At 39.2% G+C, this 23,378-nt stretch overlaps 1 protein-coding gene across 3 annotated transcripts in view; it reads left to right on the top strand.

Moving 5' to 3' along the window:
* The window catches only part of sorcs3 (sortilin related VPS10 domain containing receptor 3), a 233,671-nt gene extending 211,903 nt beyond the window's left edge, over positions 1–21,768 (top strand). For all 3 annotated transcript variants that reach the window (XM_031744408.2, XM_039614103.1, XM_039614102.1), the window contains exons 21-27: positions 81–204; positions 692–804; positions 10,077–10,208; positions 10,305–10,404; positions 14,054–14,159; positions 15,593–15,753; positions 18,046–21,768. In XM_031744408.2, the coding sequence (XP_031600268.2) occupies positions 81–204; positions 692–804; positions 10,077–10,208; positions 10,305–10,404; positions 14,054–14,159; positions 15,593–15,753; positions 18,046–18,104 (795 nt within the window). In that variant the 3' untranslated portion in view covers positions 18,105–21,768. The remainder of the gene's footprint in view (positions 1–80; positions 205–691; positions 805–10,076; positions 10,209–10,304; positions 10,405–14,053; positions 14,160–15,592; positions 15,754–18,045) is intronic.
* Positions 21,769–23,378: the final 1,610 nt, after the last annotated feature.

Below are 23,378 nucleotides of genomic sequence, written 5' to 3'. Positions count from 1 at the left end.
CCAATGTTACACATTGAACTTGGAAAGAAATTAGGACATGATTTCTATGTTTACCTGTAACTTAAAAACTGTGCTTGCAGCCTGTGATAACTTTGGATGGAAGCATCTCGCACACCTTTCAGAGTGAGGGAATGCACACCATAACTGTTCAGGTGGCTGCCAGCAACACCATCTTGCAGGACACTAAGACTATAGCAGTCAAAGGTCAGTATTTGTTAACTGTGCTCCCAGAGCTGGAAACAACACATAACTGCAGTTTAATGGAAGGCAGTTAAATACTTTTAATCTAAGTCCTCCAAATTTACTGTTTTCTTTTTTTTTTTTACCCTGTATAAGGTGTAAAACAGCTCCTACTTGACTAAAATATATCACATTACTGCTGGAACCTCTAAAGAATATGTCTTCATTTAAAATGAAGTGATCCAGCAGCAAGTATCTGTAAAATGCAATGATTTATTACCAGAGAATGGGTTGGCGTAAAGCTGTGACATTTTCTAATTATCTAGAAGTGCATCTGGTACATTTAGCCAAAGGGAAGTGCGGGGGATATGAGAAAGCCTCTTCTTTTCATCAAGTGTTAACTACCTGAAACTCGACTTGAGCAAAATGACAGTTGGCACAGCTCACTGAGAATAATGCCTTCGGATGGGAGTGAATTAATGGCTGATTCTCCCCCGACTCTCCTCGACAGAATTCTTCAAATCTCTACTTTTATCTTTCTCCCCTAATCTGGACGAGTTCAACCCTGACATACCCGAGTGGAGGCAGGATGTGGGGAGAGTAATTAAGAAGGCTCTGCTCCAAGTGAGTGATTTTCATTTTCTCTCTGCTTCCTTCTCTCTTCCTTCCCTTCCATCCTTCCATTTCTCCATCTTGAGATTCTTTCCATTCCATCGTTTTTTCTTTACTCCTACTTTCTGTCTCATCCTGCTATTTCTCAATTATTTCATATACCCCTTTGCGGTCCAATACTCTGGGCTCACTGGTGCAGCGAGAGAACGCCCTCGGCCACCCCGTGATTCATCATCAGACAGGTGTGAAGACGACTCTGCTTTCCTTCTCTCCCGAGACGCCTTCACGAGCGCCGATTTCTTAATTTTAAAGTCAGAAAATGAACTTCAAGCCTAGGAGACCAAGGAGTGACGATACCTGTCACTGTGGCTAATGTGTGTTTGTGTGCGCGCACTTGATCGTAGGAGGTGTGCGAGTGCTCTCGGTGTGTGTGTGGGAAGCTCACCCATCACTGCTAAGTGCTACTCATCTCCCCATTCACAGCTCATGAATAGAGTGCTGCATTTTTTTGCTGTGCTCTTAGCCATCTTAACAGCGTATCGAGCATTTGGAGCTGCAGGTGGGAGCCTTTGGAGGAACGTTTAAAGTGGTTCAAGGGGAGCTCGTGTGTAACCCGGATAACCCCAGAGTCAGACCCGTGTTTGCGAGCTGATTGTTTTAGCGTTCGCTGTGAATTTTGTGCGGTTTCGCTTCAAGTAATTTGCCTTAAAAGTGAGTTTTTTAGCTTTTCTTCATCGTGCTGTTTATTAGCAATAACAAGACTCCACTAAAGCAGTTAAGGCTGAACTGATATTAACGATCCTGCGGACAGACTTGTGTTATTTATATTTGTTCCAACTTGACTCCCTCTTAAATAAATCACTGCAGTTATTGATGTCTTCTCAAGCGATTGAAAGCCTGCGTACTTCACTAATTACCAAAGTTAAATAGAGCTCTGTTGATGTTGGTGTTAATTCACTCATGATTAAACTATTTCAGCATGTGAGAAATGGTGTCGATGTCTGAAGTTTAGACTTTTACCTTTTTATAATCTTTAAAAAGTTCATATTTCAATTTTACCTTTTGCTTGCTGCTCAGTCGGATTAATCGTTCCTTCTTTTTTTCTCAGCAATCTAAAACAGTCGAATAAAGTGACCCCGTGAGGCTAGACTTCGACCTTGTGACTTTGTTTTTATTTTTATGTATTACTATGATGTCTGTCCCTGAGATGCAATGTCAAATAGTCACCAGTTAAAACTATAAACCCGAGGCTACAGTCCCGCATACAGATACACATTCCTGTCCTAATGAGGACTCACAAAGTTTTTCTTTTGGTGTTTCAATTTGAATACAAAGCAAACAGCAAAGTTAGAAACCGGCCCCAGGAAGATTTAACATCTCCACAGTGATTCTGTGGTAGAAACAGGGTTGTGTTACCTGCTCCGGCTGGTCATAGGTCAACAGACATCAGTGTGGCTACTGCGCGATTAGCTTCATGTTAGCATGCTGCCAAACAGCTAATACTGTGTTAGCAGCAGTGGAGTTGATTCTTTTCTGGGAACAGTTAGTACTCTGTCTTCTTTTTCCTCCATGCAAAAACAGTAAAAGTTATGTTCATATCTTCATTCCTCGGAAGCTGTTGATGTTTTTAGTCTAGTCATGTGTTGAAATTGCAGCTGCAACTACAAGTGATCAGGAAGGGGCTTCCACTAAGGAAGTTGTCCAATGAAATACTAGGAGATAATACTGAAGAAGGTCCCAAAATTTCACCTTGAAAATAGATGACTGTGTCATAAATTGCAGGGACAAGGTAAAGAACTTGGCCGTGTGGTTTGACCCCCCCTTCCCATGTGAAAGAGACAACAAGGACTGCCTTTTATCACCTAAGGAACATAGTTAAAACCAGGCAAGTTTTATCACTTGACACTGCAGAGGTTCTTATCTTACCTATGTGTTTTAATTCTATGTCTATAACTTTTTTAGTTACTATCAGTTTTTAACTTATATTGTTTATTTTTTATCTTTTATCTTCAAATAACTCAGCACTTTGTTTGAAAGTGCTTTATAAATAAAGTTAATATTTCCTTAATAATAATAATGATAATAATAAGCAGTAATAATGAATATTAATAGTTAGCAACATTAATAACTAAATACAAAAAAATGTTGTTGTGGTGTTTTTTAAAATTCTCTTAAACACAGAATGACAGATGTTGGCAATACAATTTTAAGTTGTCTTAAATCAAATCGTCTGCTCACGGACGGCTGCCCCGTCCTGAGTCTGGCCCTGGTGGAGGTCGCTTCCTGTTAAAGGGGAGTTCTTCCTTCCCATTGTTGACAAGTTCTGCCTCAAACAGTGTGAGGTCTTTAGCTTGCAATATAAAAGCAAGTGCTGTTGTGAGTTGGTGGTATATAAATAAAAGTATTCTGAACAGGATTTTAAACAGTTTTGTGGTTTGAAAACATATTTCTTAATTAACTAATTTTAATGTTCTGTTAAGCAGCAGTAAAGAGATGCATTGCCTCAGATTACCTTTACCGTTGAATATTATTTGTGGTTTTAATTACATGTCTTGAGAACGTCACCTTTAAACCAACAGTCAAGAAAAACGATCAGTCCTAAGTCATGCTGATACAGTATGATTTAGACCTGTGCAAACAGTGGAAGAAATGTGGGAGCACAAGTGGCCCGCAGGTGATGTTTTTCTGCGTTACTTCTCCCTCATTGTGAGTCATGTCAAGTGTCTGCTTCAAATGCTTTTCTCCTCCTTTACATCACAGTTACCACCTACACTTGACTGCACTGTGTTCACAGCTCAAACGCCTGTCTTTCCTGTAGTCTGGGCCTACGGGTAGCTTTTATTGAGGCATGACATGCAGAATCAAAAGTCTGAATTCATAATAATAAATTGATTCAGAATGATTTTTTTTCCAGTGAAATGGGCCATTTGTGATGTGGAGAAGGATAATTACTCTACTTTCACACCGAGAACTCTGGTGCACTCGGTTTATCACATGCTGAGTTTCAGTGCCATAGTACACATTAGAGAGCTGTGTCATCAATCATAGAACTAAGATTACAATACATAACCATGCAGTTCTCCTTGAAGTGAAATCCAAATGAAAAAGTAGAGCGACAGTTGCTATATGTGTTTTTCTTTTTCCATTATATTACACTAGTGTCTGAATTGCCACTTTTCATCTTTTCGTATTACGCTGTTAGACTTTCATATCAGATACTTGTTTATGTGAAAGGGCTGTAGATCTGTTTATGTGTTTGCATCTGACACAAAGTTCATTTCCAGACAAACATATCGTCCAAGTGGTGACAGGAAGGGTTATTTTTCCTCCATTTTGTTATGGCTGAGGAGTCTTGGTGGAGACACAGGCCAGTCCACAACTGATGGCATTTCAACATAGTAAACAACTCCCAAACAATAAAATAGGAGATGAGGAAGAGAACAAATCGCAATTAAAGTCAAGGTCCATTTAACGAAGGTGCACCACCGCCGAATGTATCATGTCATGATTTTGCACTCTTCGCCTATAGGCTCATTTCATTCCCGGCGCTTCTGCTGTTCCTGAACGTGCGTTCAGTAATCAAGGTTATTTCAGTCCACTCTGTCTTTCCTTAGCCACCTCCCTTTCATATTCCCTTAACGTTTCTCTGCTCAGACTCATATAGTTTACAGTGTTCATCCTCCTCCATAGCTTCCCTCGAAGGTTAATGCAAGCTATCAAGCTATTGTCTCTTTATTGCTTCCCCGGAGGCGCTGATTTTTTATCTTTTTTTTTTATCCATCTGAAGCCTGGTAAACCATCCACGCTGATGTGATACTCTCATCATTTGAATCTGCTCTCAGTTGTGATGTTGACAATTAACTTACTTTCAAATGACTGGAATGCATATGAGGCTTTATGAGTGAAGAAAATCTTTGAAAAATCTTTGAAATATTCGGTTAATGAAAGGTAGTACCATCTTCATCTCCAGAGGAGGAGTCCCGCTGATGTCGGTGATCACCTGACCATCGTTTTCACAGCAACACCAGGGTTGAAATCTCAGATGTTTGTCAACAAGAATCGGGTTATATCGTTTGGCCAGTCCACAACTGGCTATTAATTATTTTTGTTTTTTAGGAGTATTTTTCGTCTTCCTTACCTGTGCACCTGGGGTGGTCCATGGACAAACTTTGGACAATGTTGCTGAGAAAGAATAATGTAGTGATTAAGTAGATGGAGAGAAATGGCAGTCGACAGTAAATCTGCATTTCTGGTTAATTATTTTTCTTTGATTACATTTCATCATATTCCTTTTTGCTTTGGAATATGATGGAATTTTGGAATTAAACAAGAATTGCAATAAGTTTGTATTTGCATTTACTTCTTTCATATTCTTTTTAATAGATTCTGGTAACAAAAAGCAACATCTGTCCCTCAAATGAGCTCATGTTGTGACACCCAGTAAAGATGACTCATATGACATTGGTGGTTCCATTTTTTTGCTTATTCCTGTATCACCAGTAATTTCTTCAGGTTCAGATAGATTATTAGATCACCTTTCACTTGATTTTAATCTAATTAATTAGGTGCTGTCATCAGAACAAAATGTTCATTTGTTGAACAACCTGGAAAACATACCTGGAAAAACATGTGAGCTTCCCACCAGCCAGAATTTTAGGTGTCATGCTAACATGCTAAGCTAAGAAAGAGAGGTTAACATTTAGTTGAAAGTTTTACTACAACAATGTTTATGCTTAGAGAGAGAGGCAACAGTAGTTAAAGAGTTGTTTTTATTGTTTTAGTAATTCAAGGTCAACATCTGGGTGCATGTCTTAAATATTGTTTAAGCTACAAATACAAAATCATTTCCAAAACGCTGAAATGTCAGTGGAGGTTATCTGCTTTACATTTAAACTAAAGCGTTTCAAGTCAAAAACTTAGTTGCTGAAAAAGAAGTGAAAGTGTAGCAGGATAATAACTTTCAGTGCTGAGTCCCTCTGGAGTTTATCTTCTTCAAATAGTATTTCTTGAAATGAACTTGCAAAATATTGCATTGTGAAATCTTTATATCAAACCAAATTGAGCCGACTTCCCTGCAGCTTGTCCTCTCTGAGGATCTCACCTCTCTTCTGTTTACCATCCCGATTTAATTTTTGTATCCGTGATGAATTTGCAGTATATCAAAAAAGGAGCACTCCAGATGATCCGCCAGATTTTTAAACTAAGGACAGATTGCTGTGCGAGTCAACATGGTCCAAGTGCATTGATTTTTTTCTGTTTTTCCCACAGGCTATTGCCTCCTTTGTCATCCCATTCACTTTATCTCCCTCTCCACTGCCTCTTCTCCCATTGCAAGACATGCCCATGGCTATCATTTGTCCACTGCTTTGTTACTCAAATAGTGATTTTTCTGTTCGATAATTGATGTGCTTTGCCTTTACCTGCTCCGTTGTCCACCCCAGGCCAGAGGGAAAACATAAAAACATCAAAGGCTCTAAAATGAAGAGTGATTGCCACACGGGCACTGCCCCCCATTCTTGCTTGTACTGCATAAACTGTTAAAAGCTAATGGCTTGAAAAAATAATGTTTCTGTGGACACAAAACAGAAACAGTTATTGACCCTTTAAAAATACGTTTTTTGACATGGCTAGAAACTGCAGCTCAAACGCATTCATCCAACTGTTCTCTGTAATTAATGAATACGTGCTGATTGGTTAGAGGGCAGTTTGGACTTGGAGGCACTGTTTAAACATCTCTGGTTACATTTAATGTAAAACAGCTGAAAACAGTGAACACTGCCCCACAAAAACTCAATTAAAACTTTGTTATCTAGAATCTGCTTTAGATACCAGAATCCTGAGTCTTACATTTACACCATCTAATAGTAGTTGTCAGCATTTCTATTAAAACGGCTACAGTCATTCTATAAACTTAACTGAGCAGAAATTGCAGAAATATCCAACTGAGACACTCTGGCATCGAACATTATGTACACTATGAACACCGTCAAGTGAAAACTCTGTTCTTTTCTGAAAAGTCATGCTTGGGAAAGTGTTTTGTGTGTCCATTTATGGGCTTGTGATAAAGGTCAACACTTTTTGTGTGTCTTTGTAGCTCTGCAGCACCATCTGTATCTCTGTCTCTCTTTCTGTGTGACTCTTGTGAAGCAGAACAGCTGTTAGGGACAATATTAGACAGTGAACACAGTTATTCTGCTGTCAGTTTTCCAGAATGCTGGTGATGGTTGCCTCAAATGCTAAAGATTGCATGAGGTCTGTAAATACTAATAGCAAACATGCTAATCGACTATAATATAATCTAATGCTATAATGTTGAACGGCTCACACACGCGGGACCCATCAGGGCATGGACACTGGGCCTTTGGGGATGTGAGGGTGGGTGTCTGATACCAGGCACTGGCAACAATCCTTCCCTCTCTACCCGGTGGTGAAGTAGATCCGCTGTATCCCGTCGAATAATCCACAATCTTTCACTTTCACAAAGTCAAATTGTGATTGCAGGATTAACAGGGTATTCCAGGCAAGAGTTTTTCTCTGGGTGTACCCTGGGGTCTCCTCCCAGCTGGGCAAACCTGGAAGACCTACCAAAGGAGGTGCCGAGGAGGTATCCTGACCAGATGCCAAATCAGGGTTTCTGTGTCCCTGTAATCCTGGGAGCTGTGTTGTCTTGGGCAGTAGATAACGTATCTATTGACATGGAAAACCTCACCAGAATGCAGTGCATCTGATGATTTGTTGTTGAGTGTAGCAGGGATGCAGTTGCTTACTGACTGCTGTGATTTGGGAATGTCTTTGTTATTTAGAGGAATGAGCTTAATCTGCACGAATCTAGATGGGTAGATGAGTGGTACAGGAGAATTTGGCATCAGATTTGGCATGCCAGGACACAGCTTTCTCAGCAAGGCAATGTATTGTATTGACATGCACAAAGCCATTTACTCTACCTGTCAGTGGTTTTAATGTTGTCCCGATTCAATTCAGTTTTATTTATACATCACAACAACAGTCGCCTCAAGGCGCTTTATATTGTAAGGTAGACCCTACAGTAATAAATACAGAGAAAAACCCAACAATCATATGACCCCCTATGAGCAAGCACTTTGGCGACAGTGGGAAGGAAAAACTCCCTTTTAACAGGAAGAAACTTCCGGCAGAACCAGGCTCAGGGAGGGGCGGGGCCATCTGCTGTGATTTGTTGGGGTGAGAGAAGGAAGACAGGATAAAGACATGCTGTGGAAGAGAGACAGAGGTTAATAACAGATATGATTCGATGCAGAGAGGTCTATTAACACATAGTATGGGATCTTTGTGTGGTCCATATCTTACAGACTGAGATGCTTCATAGAGATGTCTCATATGACTGATTATTTCTTTAGTGTTTCTGAACTATGATGGTTTTAAAAAATATAATTGCACTGGTAATAATAGAGTGCTTTCCTACTCAGGTGATGACTCAAAGGGCTTTTTGAGTTGTCAGAGTAAAATAATCATTGCTGTAGTTTTCCCTCACCACCATATTGGCTTTAAAACACTCTACAGAGAAATTTAACATCTGACTGACACAAACTATAAGGGAAGAGTCAAAAGTGATATAATGACACAAATCTGTTTGAGGATGATCGACATCTAAATACTTGTTGACTCTCAAGCTTAAGATCTGAATAAATACAACCAGTTAATTTGAGCAGAAACTCACAGGCAGGTAATTATATCTTAGTGGGAGACTGAACACATAATTAAGTTCCATCTTAAGACCGCAAAGGAATCTTCTGATGGGTCATTACACTGAATCCTAAAGTTTCTGACAATAGACATAACTATGTAATATGCAGTGTTTCGGTGTAAAGCCAGATGAGTTTTCTTGTAATGAAACTGTTCAGCAGATAAAATGTTTTTGTGTTATCTTACAGTGTGTAGTTATTCCGAGCTGCTTGGTAACTGCTACTCTTTATAATCTAGCTGCTTTTGTCCCAGCGGGAGCGAATGCAGTAATCACACACCAAATGAAGCTAGCATTGTCTCACTGTAAGATGCCTTTAACCCAAGACATACCTTCCTACAGCCATTTTCACACTGCAGTCGTGACATTTTCTAGACATTACCCAGTGACGACAAATATTCAACACAGTTAAATTAGAAATTTAATGGTCTTCATGATCTCCAATACTGTCTGATGGTTAATTGTACCAATTTCTCCAGGTAAGTGAATTCACAGCGAGTCAGCATGCTCTGCATCCTCTACCTAAACTGAGTAGTTACATCAGTGCGAATACAGGTGACAAAGACTAACTCCTATTGCATACTTAACAACTGTGTCACCAGCAAAAAATTCAGCTCAACCTTTGGTTGCAATGTTGTCAAGACTTTTGTTACTTGATGGGAAATGATGGAAAACTCTAAAGGCTGTCCATCATTGTGGCAGATTAAAACTGTGAGGGTGCTAGAGGGTGTAGAGCAGAACAAAGGGTTCATCCAGCAGGAGTACACTTAAGAAAGATCCCAGTTCACATCTGCTGAATTCATATTTCCCTGTTGAGGCTCAACGGCTGCAGCACCTTAACAGGGACTGAACTGTTATGATGGAGTTTGCATACAAAGTGATGACACAGTTGGTGCCTCTGGCTATCTTTTCTCATCACGCATAGTCTATTCTGTATATTGTTAATTATATATGAATTTTCTGCAACCATGTCTCTCAAAATGACAGACAGCCTGCATTTTGAACCAGTTTCTCCCAAAGTGTCCAACATTTTCATGTGAAAATAGTTTATGTTGATCTATTCTCATGTAAATCTTAGTCACTTCTCACAGCTGCTTCATAATGGCTTTTAAACATACTCCACCCAAATATTCACTGCGAGCTTTAACCTGTTTCACTTCTGGCTAGTCTCATATGGCCACTTGGTCAAGATCGCCCAGCACGACATTTGTATGCACTGGGTATTTGTTTCAAAGTGAATGGTGAATATTGTAAATAGTGAGTGAAACTAACCGTAACACTAACCCAGCAGGTAAAAGCTCCTTGTTGCGGCCTCCTTGTTGGCAGGCGTGTGATTTACAGCACTGTTTCGTAGCGCTTTCAGGATTGCATCTAATGCTGCAGCTCTCTTAGATACGCCAAAGGACACTTTGTGTGTATCCCCGAGACTCCGGAAGCTTTAACCAAACTACTGTGTTTGAAGTCCTGTCAATGACTTTAAGCCTTATGATGCCATAAAGCTTTTGTTATTTTCACAGTATCACACAGTGATGGTAAATAAAAACATATTTCTATCTTGTGACAGGTGGCCGAATTCCCAGAGGAGCAGCTCCTGGTAGCGGTGTTCCCCGGAGTGCCAACAGCTGCTGAGCTCTTCCTGTTGCCTTATAAGAACCAATCAGAGGGCAAGAAAAAGAGTGAGGAAGCGCTAGAGCGGGTATGGGTGTCTCTAGGTGAAATTCACGAGGAGTTCAAATTCCTCCAACTTTATTATTGTGCGTACAAAACGGTGCCTTGTTATATGTTTTAACAGGCTTCTGACACAATTGTAAGTGCACTGAACCAAAACCTGGTGGAGTTTGAGCTGAAGCCCGGTGTGAGGGTGATCGTTTACAACACACAGTTAACACTGGGTGAGAAACATTTGCTGTCATAGCTTTCAATTTTGCCATCAACTCATCATCTATAATATTAACTTCTGGGGGTAATGTAATTATGGCCCGCATGTTCCATTTTTCATTTTCATGTGCTGAGAAACAGAACTGTAATAACTGTGCTTTGACAACAAGAATTTTTCTTTGGGCCACCAATTAAAATTCCTGTCAGACCTCGTCTATCCCAGGCGAAAGAACACAGGCGAGGATGGGAGGGGTTCGGTTTTAAGTGGAGCTCCTTGAGAAGAGGGATCTTTTATGCCTGCCATCAAAAGCTGAACATCTGTTCTATTTCTTTTACAGCCATCCAACCACAAAATGAGTGTTACACTGAGTATAATTATGTTGATTATTTAGTCCTTGAGAAAGAACACTGTACAATTTCAGGGCAGAATTTGGAATCGCTCAAGAAGTCATCAGCAGTGTTTTGTGTCAAGGCTGGTTGACATTAGAGACCCTCAAATGCTCTTGTGTCAAAAAAATGCACTCGTATCAAATCAGTGCTGATTCAGGGAGACACAGTAATTGTAAATAACATGGCTAAACTGTAAACCTCTACTTTTTTATTGGGTTGGAGCTTGGTACTGCTCAGCAGCTCCTGTGCCCCGCTGCTGGACAGGTCTTACCTTATATTCACTGCTTGGCTGGTTTCATTAGGCGCACAGTCTCTGGAGGCACACAGCCATGAGTTGTCTGCAGCTCAAAGTGATAGGTATTAACAGCCTGGCATGTACTGCTCTGTGACGTTTTGTGGTGTGCTGCACTCTAATGACATTGAGGTGTACCCAGCTGGATCCCTCTTTATATTTCACCTCCCAAGAAAAGGTCTGAAAAAGCCTTCAAGCTGCTTGAGAAAGGTCATCGGCACGCGTGCCTCCATCTCTTAGCGGCGGGCTCACGTAGCACTAAACCCGTCACAGAAATGCATCGGGCTTTTTCTTCAGCGACAGACGTTAATGCGCTCTTCAAAATAATGTGTGATATTAATCACACTGAACACTTGTTTGGTTGGGTACTTTTTTGAATGAATGTTGGTGCATTTAACCGTTTTAAATTCACCTGGAATCTTTGGATTTCCTGCTACTGTCAGTTTGTTTTGCCCATCAGCAGAAAGTATAATTTCACGCTACAACGTCTTACAGTGTTTCATATGTTAAAGATAAAAACATAATCTCGGAAGTCATTATTGTTCTGGATATACAGTATACTACAGTGTTCGGGGTACAACTATAAAGAAAAGAAGTTTTTGACCCTTTAGCACAGGGTTGTCCAACTCCAGGCCTCGAGGGCCGGTGTCCTGCAGGTTTTAGATGTGTCCTTGATCCAACACAGCTCATTTAAATGGCTAAACTACCTCCTCAACATGTCATGAAGTTCTCCAGAGGCCTGGTAATGAACTAATCATTTGATTCAGGTGTGTTGACCCAGGGTGAGATCTAAAACCTGCAGGACACCGGCCCTCGAGGCCTGGAGTTGCCTATGTCTGATTTAACATGTAACAGGTCACAATACGCCAGGCATCTGTCCTTTTTATAGAATTTACACATATTTGGAACATCTGAAGCAAAGGTTTCTATCAGAAATGAATTCAAAAAATTAATTATTGTAAGGTAACATCTTCCAGGTCTAATATGTGGCCCAATGGAAGCCCAACCCTGACCCCGGTGGCCTGCAGGATTTTTAAAGGTTCGCTTCATTCAAACTAGAAGAAGAGAAAAAGATAAATCAATAATGGATGTGACTACTCTTTGCTTTTGAAGAGGTGCCTGTTTTCCTTGTTTCACATGCTTTTTCAAGGTACTCTCCCTGTAGGTGCTACCACAGTGCCAGGAACTATTTCAGGTGTATCTCTTTTCAGAAGTGAGAGTCTTGTTCATTTTTTCCATTCTGACAAAACTTTGCATTGTTACTCATGCAGAATAGAGTCACTGTAGTATTTTTGGAAACCCAGAAAATCTCCCTGTAAAAGGCAACCAATACCTAGAAACTAGCATTATATCCTCCCGAAAACCAGCCCATTCATTTATGTCCTCTGAAATGGACATAAATCTTTTGACTAAGTCCTGATGCACTAAATAGAGGAAATCCTGGACTTTCCATTGGTATCTCATGTGTCTGGGTGTTAGCCCCAAAGACGCAGGAAATCAAAAAAAAAAGTTCAATGGGAAGATTCTTTTCTTCCTCAGTTCTCAGGAGGATATACATACACTATAATACATTCCCTGGAGGTCCTGCGATCTTTCCTACTTTACTGTGGACATCCATTTCAGAAGTGAATGAAACCTGGAGGTTTTAAAAGGCTTCCAGTTGCATAGAAGTGAGGATGCACATTTCTATAAAGACTTTATCAGACCAGTTCCTTTATTCAAGTCACAATTAAGTACAACGTGGAATCCATTTTATTAATTACAGCTATTAATACTGGTACCCATAATTGTCTATTAATTACAGTCAATTATAATTGGAGAATAACCCAGGATATGCTCACTGGTCATTGGGCAATGAGTGAGCAGTATCTCCTGGTGTTTGATCCACCTCCATTCTTTCTGCCTCTGTATGTCAAAGTGGATTCTTACAGCTTGAGCTGCCCACAGACTGCCATGATAAGGTTGTCGTCCACACCTGATTGTCCCTGACATCAGGACAATTCAGTCTCAGGGAGAATCTCAGCCAGTAGTCTTTCATGACACAAACTCATTTTTTTTCTACCACAGTTGAAACTTTAACTCACCTGGATGTGCAGTCACCTCAGTTTACATCTGTGTGGGGCCTTTGTAGGTAGACGCACATTAGAGCTCTGATCATGAAACTGTACCGGTTCCATCAAATGATTATCAAGTGTTTGTCAGTTATGGACTTGGATGAGAAATTTGAAGGTGCAGTCATAAGAACAGCACAAACTTAACTATAACGTCTGAGTTTAAATTCTAGGGTCTGAAGCGAACAAAGCACTTCCCCTTACTGTCTTATTAAGATAACATGTAGTTGTGATGGGAAAAATAGCAGAAATAACAACATATAACAACAAATAAATAACAATAAATAACTCTACTTTCAACACGTCTGACGTAACCGCCCCACCCCACCCCTCCAGGTCAGGATTTAGTTAGCTATCGTTCTTTTTAGCTGTCCACCATGGAGGAAAAATTAGTTTAAATAATTGAAACTGGCAGTCAAAATATCAGCCAACAAGGAGAATTCAGTTTTTGTTTTAATCTTACACTTATAGTTTAACAAAAGAAAATATTGTGAATACAGGAAATGAGGAAAACACTTTTGACTGAGCTAAACTTTCAAACCTCAGAAGTTCTTTACATTTTAAAATCTAGCATCTTTATGATGAAACTGCTCAAGATGTTGATAAACCGAGATCATTTATGCATTCATACAAATGGTGTCCACAAACATTTTGTACTTCTTACATACAGCAGTATTAGCATTAGCATTTAGCCACATCTAGTTGACTTCTATTATAAATCTAACTGTACTTTTGTCTGTTGTTGGTTTTAATGAATCAAATTTCTATTTTTATTTCTATACTGTCTCATTTGTCAACTGTTGATTAACATTATGTTGTTTTTATTTTGACTGTTTACTGTCATTTCTGTGCACCTTCCTGCTCCCACAGCGCCCTTAGTGGACTCGAGCCCCAGACACAGCAGCTCAGCGATGCTTATGCTCCTGTCAGTTGTGTTTCTCGGCCTCGCGGTGTTTCTCATCTACAAATTCAAGAGGTGCACATCTTTCTGATTACTTCCACCTGCTGTAGGGCCCCACTATATAGCTATTACTCTGTTCTTCATTATTGATGATAGCAGATGAGCCCTGTCTAGACCAATCTATTATAGTCATATTTGGTATTTTCAATTGATAGATCACTCTGCAGTTGTCACTCATACTTGTGAGATTCCAGTGCATGAGGCGTGTGCAGCAATCAGTCACAAAATTCAGAGAAAACGAGCAGTAAATGGTTTAATATGCGGCTTCTCTGCCTCGGATCTTATTTGCTGAATAAATTATTCATCCTCAAAATGATTCTTTTGAAAAGTCTGAGGGAAATGGAAAAGCTGTCATTAATTATGGATATGAAATTTTTCCCATTAGTCTAAAGAGGATGCATTTTTCAAAAAATCTTACAGTTGACAAAACAGAGCAATTAATAACCCAAATGTATAGTAATTGCAAATAAATTGGATAGTGTCTAAATAAAGATCTATATTAGGTGGTATAAATGCAGATGAGAAAAGAAACCAGTGTTACTGTAATTTGTCTATAAATTAGGCACTCGAGTGTAATTACAGTCAAGGCAAGTTTACAGTTTGTCAGCACCAGGAAACAGAATCATCTTTGAAAAAGTAGCTCAGTGCATCAGTCTGCCAGACTTCTTAAAAACCCACATTTTTAACTCGAAAGAAAAATAATTTTCATTTTTCTAAAAAATGTTGATCCTGCCAAAACATCTCGGGCACAGCTGGAAGCAGTGAGACAAAAGAACAGGCAGTTCACATTTAGTACAGACCGGCTCAAATTCATTCATCCCAAAGCTTACTCTGTGCAAAAGAGTCAATAAAGACAAACTGGATAATCAAACCAGTTATAATTATATTAAAGGTGTGCCGATTGATTCATAATATGTAAGAAAAAACTACCTTTGAAGATGTCAGCTGTCAGTGAACTTCAAACCTGCAGGTAATGAAATAACCAGCAAAAATATATAGCATCAAAATATTGATTATTTAAAGGTTAACCAAAACTAAGACCAGAGTTTTTTTTCTCCTTTGATCTGATGAATCCTGTAGTTACACATGTTATAGTTATGCTGACCTTTATTTGCCTCACCTGCTGAAGTTAACTGGCCTGAGAGAAAAAAGAAACCCTGCAGGGAAGCAAGTAATAAAGATCAGGACAAACTCGGTGAGAGCAGCTTGATGTGTAGAGTCTGATGAAGAGAGTCAGGCAGGCAGAGATGGAGATGAGGCTGCAAAATCAAATAATTTATTCATAAAGTTGTGTTCGCGGTTGTAATTTACTAATGAATGTAAACTTGGGACTGCGGTTACATAGCCTTAGAAACACAACAACCCCACTGTGTGCATGCACAAACACCGCACCTGCCCGTGAGATGGTTACCTAACATTTGCTCATCTTGTCTTCTGTAAATCCTCAGAAAAATACCTTGGATCAACATATATGCTGAGGTTAACCAGGAGAAAGAGCAAGAGATGATCGGCTCGGTCGGCCAAGGCGACAGCACGCCGAAAATTACTCTGAGTGAGTTCTCCACATCCAAAGAACTCATGGAGAAGGAGCTGGATGCCAGGGTCAAAAGTAAGTACCTGCTGAGAGTAGGGACAGGCATTTCAAGCAAATACACTTCAATATTATTTTGGGTTCTCGACGCATTACTGCCACCTTAAGTAGTAGTCATGGTGTTGGTGGGTTACACTATTCACCTGCTGTAAAAACAAGAGAACATCCATGAACAGGAAATGGCCACATAGATGATTTAACTAACTCACACTTTAAAGGCATTTAGGTATCCAGAGACAAATGTGAATGTATACGATGTACTATATACTCCATAATCTCATCTGTGTGAATATCAATACTATGTGTCTTTGCGTCGAATCAAGTCATGATTACGACATTTTCAAAAATATATATACATATAATACAATATATATACATGTAGCACAATGAAAACTGGATCTCAGTGACCTTGTCGTGGTCCAGCGAGGTCTATGTCACTGCTAGATTGTATTTTAGGACATTTAAAAAGTGCACTGTCCACTGTTTGGAAACCCGAATATTCCCTATACCGAGGTTTCAGACATGCCAGAACATGCCAGGGCATATAAAGGTGGAATTTCAGGGACAAACGTTCTTTTGTCGATGGCTTTATAGCAAAAGTCAACATGATAATGTGTAGGATAACTGTGCGTAGAATCGCCTCCTGGGGATACTTTACATACTGAATCTGAATCATCTTTTAAACAGAAATCCAGTAAATGAATCTCCTTTTTACCATTTTTGAATTATTCACAGAGAATGAAATCCTTAGAGTAGACAAACCCCCTGAAAGGGTTTTAGAGGGTAAGAAAAGATTCCAGTGACACCCACAGTACTGGGAATAATGACGAAATAATAAAACCAACATGTTTAGCATGTGGCTGCAGGACTCCATCAAACACAGAGGGAGTGGCCTAATCATTCCTCATTCAGTCACAGTTTGACTTCAATTTAAAAAGAGACATTCATTCATTCATATTTCATTTCACGATAAAAAACAATAGGTTTGATAAGCTAATTGCTGCCCACTCTGACCGTATATAACAGAGTGGATTTTCTATTGTTACCAGTAGAAATGTAGCACTTCTGGCAGCTGCAGTCCCAGGATTGATTTGGCTCTGAGATAGTTTAAAAGACAGATTAAGCTCCTGCACTTTCACAGTTTTGGAGAGCTGGCTGCTTCTGACCTGTGTGTTGAAATTCAGAGGAGCTGTCGAGAATGGAAACTCACACATTAGTGAAACCCTCAAGCAGCGAGGCCGTGAGTGTCCTGCTTCATTTCAGCTGAATATTTTTATCCAGGTCAATGTCTGATTGTTGCTTTTTTTTTTTTTTTTTTTTTTTTACATATGATCTGTATTCCTGCACAAGAGTACTTTCAGTTTCTCCATAAATCATGGAGCACCTCGAGTCAGTGGACGGGGACGCACAGTAAAGTGTAACAAAACAACAATAAGTGTAAGAATAAGTGTTAAACTTTGTAAAACAACATATTTACATAATTACTATATACCATCTGATTCCACTTTGGAAGCAACAATGGTACATTGTTGTTTTCCTCTTAAATTAAAGGTACCATGTGGCTGCCGATGGGCCTGATATCCACTTACAAGGACATTATACTGCCACTGTTTTATCGAAATTTAAAGCAAATGTCCTCCTATGTGGATCTCATTTCTCTCAGAAACGAAACTCTGGTAAAAAAAAAAAAAAAAAAAAATCATGTTCATCACGTCCCAATCAGCCCAAATAGCAAAGAGAAATTAAAAATGCATGCCATGAAAGAGTTCGGGTCTTAGCAGGTTAAATTCGAGCAGGTGCTCAGCTCTACATACATTTAGTGCAACAGAAAGTGTATCAAATCATCCCTGCCTGCCATCACAGGTAGGGGTTAAAGACGAGGATATAACGAAATGTATTTCACAACAAATAAACTCTGCTTTTTATTTGCACATTCCTGCAGATGCCCTTGAAGTTGCTGATTGATTTGTGCTATATGCCAGAGTAAATTAAAAGCTATTCTTGTGTTTCTCACGTACAACACAAATGGGGTAGACGTCCAGACATCCGATATTTGGTTCTAAACTTCCTCACCGAGCATGTTCCAATTAATTGGACCAAACATATCATAACAAAAGCTGGCATATTTTTCATAATGGGTCACTTTCAAATTTCAACGCTTTTTAATAGCTTCAGAGCCTTTGAATGGAAATTAAGTACAAGGAGTCAATGTCAAAGAAGCTATTTGTTTTATAGTCATTAAAGCTCTGAATTAACTGTCTTTGTTCTTGGCTTTTTTTCCCCTCTTTCATTTCCTTTATTTATACTCAGGGGGAGTCGGAAATGCCTGCGAGAGCACAAGGGAGATTCCAAACTGTACTAGTGTGTAAAACTGGGGGAGCAGCGCTTCATGTTCGGGGGTTATCTTTTTTTTTTGTTTTGTAATTCTCAACACAACTGATGTTAATAGTTTTCTAAGGGACCTCATTTATACAGACTTGCATGGATGTCTCGTTCAACAACATCCATGCAGTTAATGTCAATTTACTCAATGAGATCATTGTAATCACTGACAAAACTTATTCAGTTTTGTGGATGTATAAGCTACATAGCAGCATTCATTTGCAAAGTGAAATATCTTTCGTGGAATCTATCAAAAGTTATGTACATTTCCTAAGGCGTTTGCTTTGAAAATCATTTCTGCCTATATATAGACTATAATGTCAGAGTCTTCAATCAAACAGGGAATATTATTGAAATGTACAATACTGTCATCTGTTCTGTTAAATGTATATATTATTACTTTCTACATGCTCGTAGTCTGAGTACCATGGCAGCAACAGAAGATCTGACGATGGTCTTTTTTTTCTGAAAGTGTGTTTAAAAAGTCAAACATTACTTAAAGAAACCGATTTCCTTTGCTAAGGTCCTTGACTTGTGCATGTTCTTTCTGAGGACACAATTTCTGTGTTGTAGATAAGCAAGTGTTGTAAATAGTTATTTTCTAATCATCTGTCAAAAGACCCCAGTTGATTCTGCTGATTCTGTTTTGCTCTCATTTTCTTCAGTCGAGTGTTGGCTGAAATGAACCTGACAGAAAGGATTTATCTGTTAATGCAGGTAGAGCTGTATCGGCATAGTGCAGATGTCCCTCATCTTCTCTGAAAATAAAGTTAAAAGGATCATCCTCAACAGGATCATTTTCAGGATATTTGCATTTGTACAGATATACAATAGATGATCAAATATTTTTAACCAGATGACTGTCATTAAACTCTCTGAACCAAAAATTATTTGCAACTAGAGCCCGACTCATTTATTGGTTGGCCAATGCTGGCTATTTATCAATCTATCGATATTGGCATTTGCAACAGCCGATAAATGGAATTTAAAAGCTAAGAAACAAGAGAAACACCCTTCAGACATGCTGTTGTTATGACATTTGACCACCAGAGGGCACTCTGCAAGTTCGCTGCTGGGAACCACAAACACAATAACCAGCTGGTCCGAGCAGAGTCGGGCAGAGTGTTTGGGAAATCTGTATATCCCATGTTTGAATCACCAAATATCTGTAGCGGTTTTGGCCTTAAACGTCCCATATCAGTCCGGTTCTATTTGCAAGTGAGTCTGTGGCTCTCATCGTTCAGATTTGGCTTCAATACTAAAGTTAAATCACTTTGGAAAAAATGCATCTATCGTGGTGACCAGTGATCAAATTCGCAATTTCAACTCTTTGGGAAAAGCATGGTGTTTATTTTAAGTAGGCTTACAGTTGGGTTGTGGTTTCTGCTTCCTCTTTGGTTTGTGGCAGTTTCCAATGGAGCTCATGCCAATATTATTATTTGTAATCTCCTGCGATTCTTTTTAGCCATGGTGGTGCTGGCTGCTCATCCGTCCAGATTCAACAGTAATAGGATGTATTGTACTAAAACAGTTATGCTGTCTAGTGGGTAACTTCATATGACAAGTCCTTGATTTATCCACTAACACCACCGAGTGGTTGGCATGGGTTTAAACCAGGAATTGGTTATGATAAATACTAGGAATGAATGGTATTATACATTTCACATTGTGTTTTCATTCAGATCAAGGGACTGCTGTGTGAAGTACAGCATGATTGTCAACTCGTAATTCTACAAAACTTTGTTCTTGTTTTTTGACCTTGCCAGAGTAGCATAATCAACACGGTGATGCCAACTAATGATGACAAAACATATATGGTGGTAATAAGTAGTTTAATAAAGTCAATGAATTTTTCTCTGCCTAGACTCTTCAGCCTGAACTACTTTTTGAGATTTCATTCTCAAAAACCAAGCCCATATTCAGTCAGTAACAGTTCCACCACTGTAAGGCCAAAGTGAAAATGTTTGGGCTTTTTGCACATAAGAACTTGAGAAATTGAGATACAATAAACCTGTCTGTGCACATAACCAGACCAGAGTAAGACTGGTAAATGGTAAACTGTAAAATTTCCTTGTAAATTAAATTAGTGTATATATAACAGCCTTATAGCAATGAGTCACATCGATGTTATTGAACTTTTTAAAAAAAGTTCTGAACTGCAAATCTAAAGCAGCAGGATTGAAGTGGAAGAGTCCTACATCCATTTTAATCACAGTAACTCGATGCAGTCCCTTCATTGAATCTGTAATGCTCAGTGGCCTTCAGTGCCAGTACACACCTGGGCCTCCAACATGGTAATATCTGAAAACCACAATGTGTACAATGTGAAAAGATAAGTCACTTATTAGCTCACAGTTTTTGGATTTCAATATCATTTTCTCCCATTATTTTCAGTTGTCATAGCTTCAACTTTGCATATCATTTTTTTCCATGTATGCTATCAAACCCAACTTTAAGCCTAAAAAGTGCTATTGCTGTTCATGAGGATTAGATAAGCTAATGAGTCCATGCTCTACAAAGTGTCTTACCAGCATCTTTGGTGCTCATTGTGGCACAATTTTTACACCACTCAAAATGTGCAACTACTGATATTTTAACAATGTGACAAAACTAGAACATTGTCTTCAACTATGCCAGGAACAGTTTGTATTTATTTAATGAATCCACAGTGTACAAACAGAGCTCCCCTGGCTGCCATTAGCCTCCATTAACAAACCAACGCTCCAGTCACTGCTTTGCATCTAGTTTGAAATGAGAGAACATCGTCCTCCCAGCATGCAACTTCCCACCAGCTCTGCATTCTCCAAGCCTACGAAAGCCAAGTGGTCTCGACTTGACTCCCGTTGCTCTCCCAGTATCCTGCATTGTGATAATGAGAGAAAGCTGGACAGCTCAGGGGAGGGTTTCCTGCAGCGCTCAGCTCAAGCAAACAGCAGTTCCAGGAGAAGCGAAAGGCTGCAAAAAGATATAGGCTGTCACATCACATATGCATTACCTGGAACAGAGTGCTCTCATCTCAAACCAAACAGCCAAGCCAAGCCTTGTTAATACAGACAGAACACACATTGAACAAAGATTGTTTTAGAGCTTTGTTGTATTCAACACATGCCATAAGCAAAGGCTTGTTTGCTTGGCTGGATTTTGTTTGGGTAAAGGCTTTGATGGTGCCACTTTGTTCTGATTCTTATTAGAAAAGCAGAATTAGGGGGGACAGAAAAAGAGAAATCAAAAAGTGTCTCCCATCCTTAACTACACATGGATATTGTCTTTGTTTTCTGTTGTTTTTCTCTCTCTTAGACCCTTTGAAATTGTGAAGAATGTACAATGAACATAGTACACTGACTGTCCATAAAAGTTTGTAAAGAAAGAAAAGAACAAATGCTTCAAAATGTGGTGCTTTATCTGCACCAGCACATTGGAAGTGCCACTAGTAAAAGAAAGGACTTTGATCACTGGAAACTTCTGTCTCATCTGATATCTTAAATGCCACATTATACCGTAAGCACCAGACAAATCCATACTTGAACCATAAAAGAGATTCTTTGCATTTGTGATTTTTCGGAAGGCAAAAGCATTGTAATGTTCTTCAGTGCACAAAAATCTACAATGCATGCATCATCGGTAATGTTCTGTTTCATCTTGATTTCGATATTTCTACGGTAAAGAAACTGTCATTTTGAAATTGTTTCAAATAAATGTATTTTTGTACATCATTGCGTTCATTCTCTGGATGATGAATTTCTTGTGAACCCAAGGGTGCAAAGAAAATGATGTTCGCTGAGCATTACACTGTTTGCCTGATGACTCAGTGCACCAACCTCCAGTGCAGAAGCACAAAGCGAGGTCGGAAAAGCACCAGCAGTGTTGTCGGCCTTGTGTCTGGCCTGCAATCGCGGTCAGTGTCACCAAACCGTCACGGCACGGTGTCAGCTCTCACAGTCTGTCAAACTAATGGAATAAACACACAAGTGAGGAAAAATGCACAGAGACTACAGCTCGAGCACATTGTTTCCAGTAATAAAAAAGATGCACGCAATGAAAAACACTTTAAATCTAATCAGGTTTTACTGCATGCCTCTATTGCATATGTAGATATGCAACAGTGGCTGATCAAACTCCAAAAAGCTGAGCCAGTGAGCCAAAGTAAAACTGCTGGAAATCCAAACAATTAACAGAACCCCTAAAACCTGAAAATCACGTTGATGAACTTTGTAAAATCCTTTGACAGATGAAATAGTGTGATGAAACCGGAAATGTGCCATTAGATTCCAAAAGCAAAATATTTTTGGTTCATAGGGCTTCTTCTTTATTTACCCCTTACACGGGAAGTTCATTTTAATTCTGCATTGTTAGTTTTGAAAACAAATGCCCTTGCCTATCAGTGACAGTCATTATAACAGGAAGTCACATGGCCCGTTTACTACATGATTGGAAATAAAACAGAAACCAAACATAAGAAACTTGCAAAACATTTTATTGAACTTTTTTTTTTACCTTTGCGCTGCCATCTTCCATTAAACCCCACTAGACCTTTTAATCATAGCTTTAGCTCTCACCGAGGTCTGGACCTGTATAAAGATAGTAAAAATTGGCACAAATCAACATGTGACACTCTATATGGGAATTCTAAGGGAAGGTTTTAGGTTTTTAAAAAAAAAAAAAAAACAACCCACAGAACCAGGTTCAGATGAAATCCTGAGCCTGGTTCTGCTGGAGGTTTCTTCCTGTTAAAAGGGAGTTTTTCCTTCCCACTGTCGCCAAAGTGCTTGCTCATAGGGGGTCATATGATTGTTGGGTTTTTCTCTGTATGTATTATTGTAGGGTCTACCTTACAATATAAAGAACCTTGAGGCGACTGTTGATGTGATTTGGAGCTTTGTAAATAACATTGAATTGAAATTTTTAAGGGGGTTAGGTTAAAACGAGACTCATTGATTTTGGCACTAGTAGTGAAGGCACAATAGGGGAAGAGCCACTAAATAAGTACGTTTTTCCCGTATGCTATTTTAATTTCAAGTGAAAGAATCATTTTTTACTAATTTTGTTCTATACATTTCATTTTTATACACATAACACACATATTGCATATTTCCATATACACAGTTGCTCCTGCACAAAATAAAGCCCTTTACAGTTTTATGGGTTTTTTAGTGTAAATGACTTCACTGTATTATAGGACCTTGTCTGCTGAAAAGTGTAGACTTTTCTGTTGGACACTGGAGTAAAGATGCTACACCTTATGTTGCAGTAAGAGAAACATT

The sequence above is a fragment of the Oreochromis aureus genome, linkage group 6 (assembly GCF_013358895.1).
Source record: "Oreochromis aureus strain Israel breed Guangdong linkage group 6, ZZ_aureus, whole genome shotgun sequence".
NCBI lineage: Eukaryota > Metazoa > Chordata > Actinopteri > Cichliformes > Cichlidae > Oreochromis > Oreochromis aureus.
This window is presented reverse-complemented; position numbering and strand designations above follow the sequence as displayed.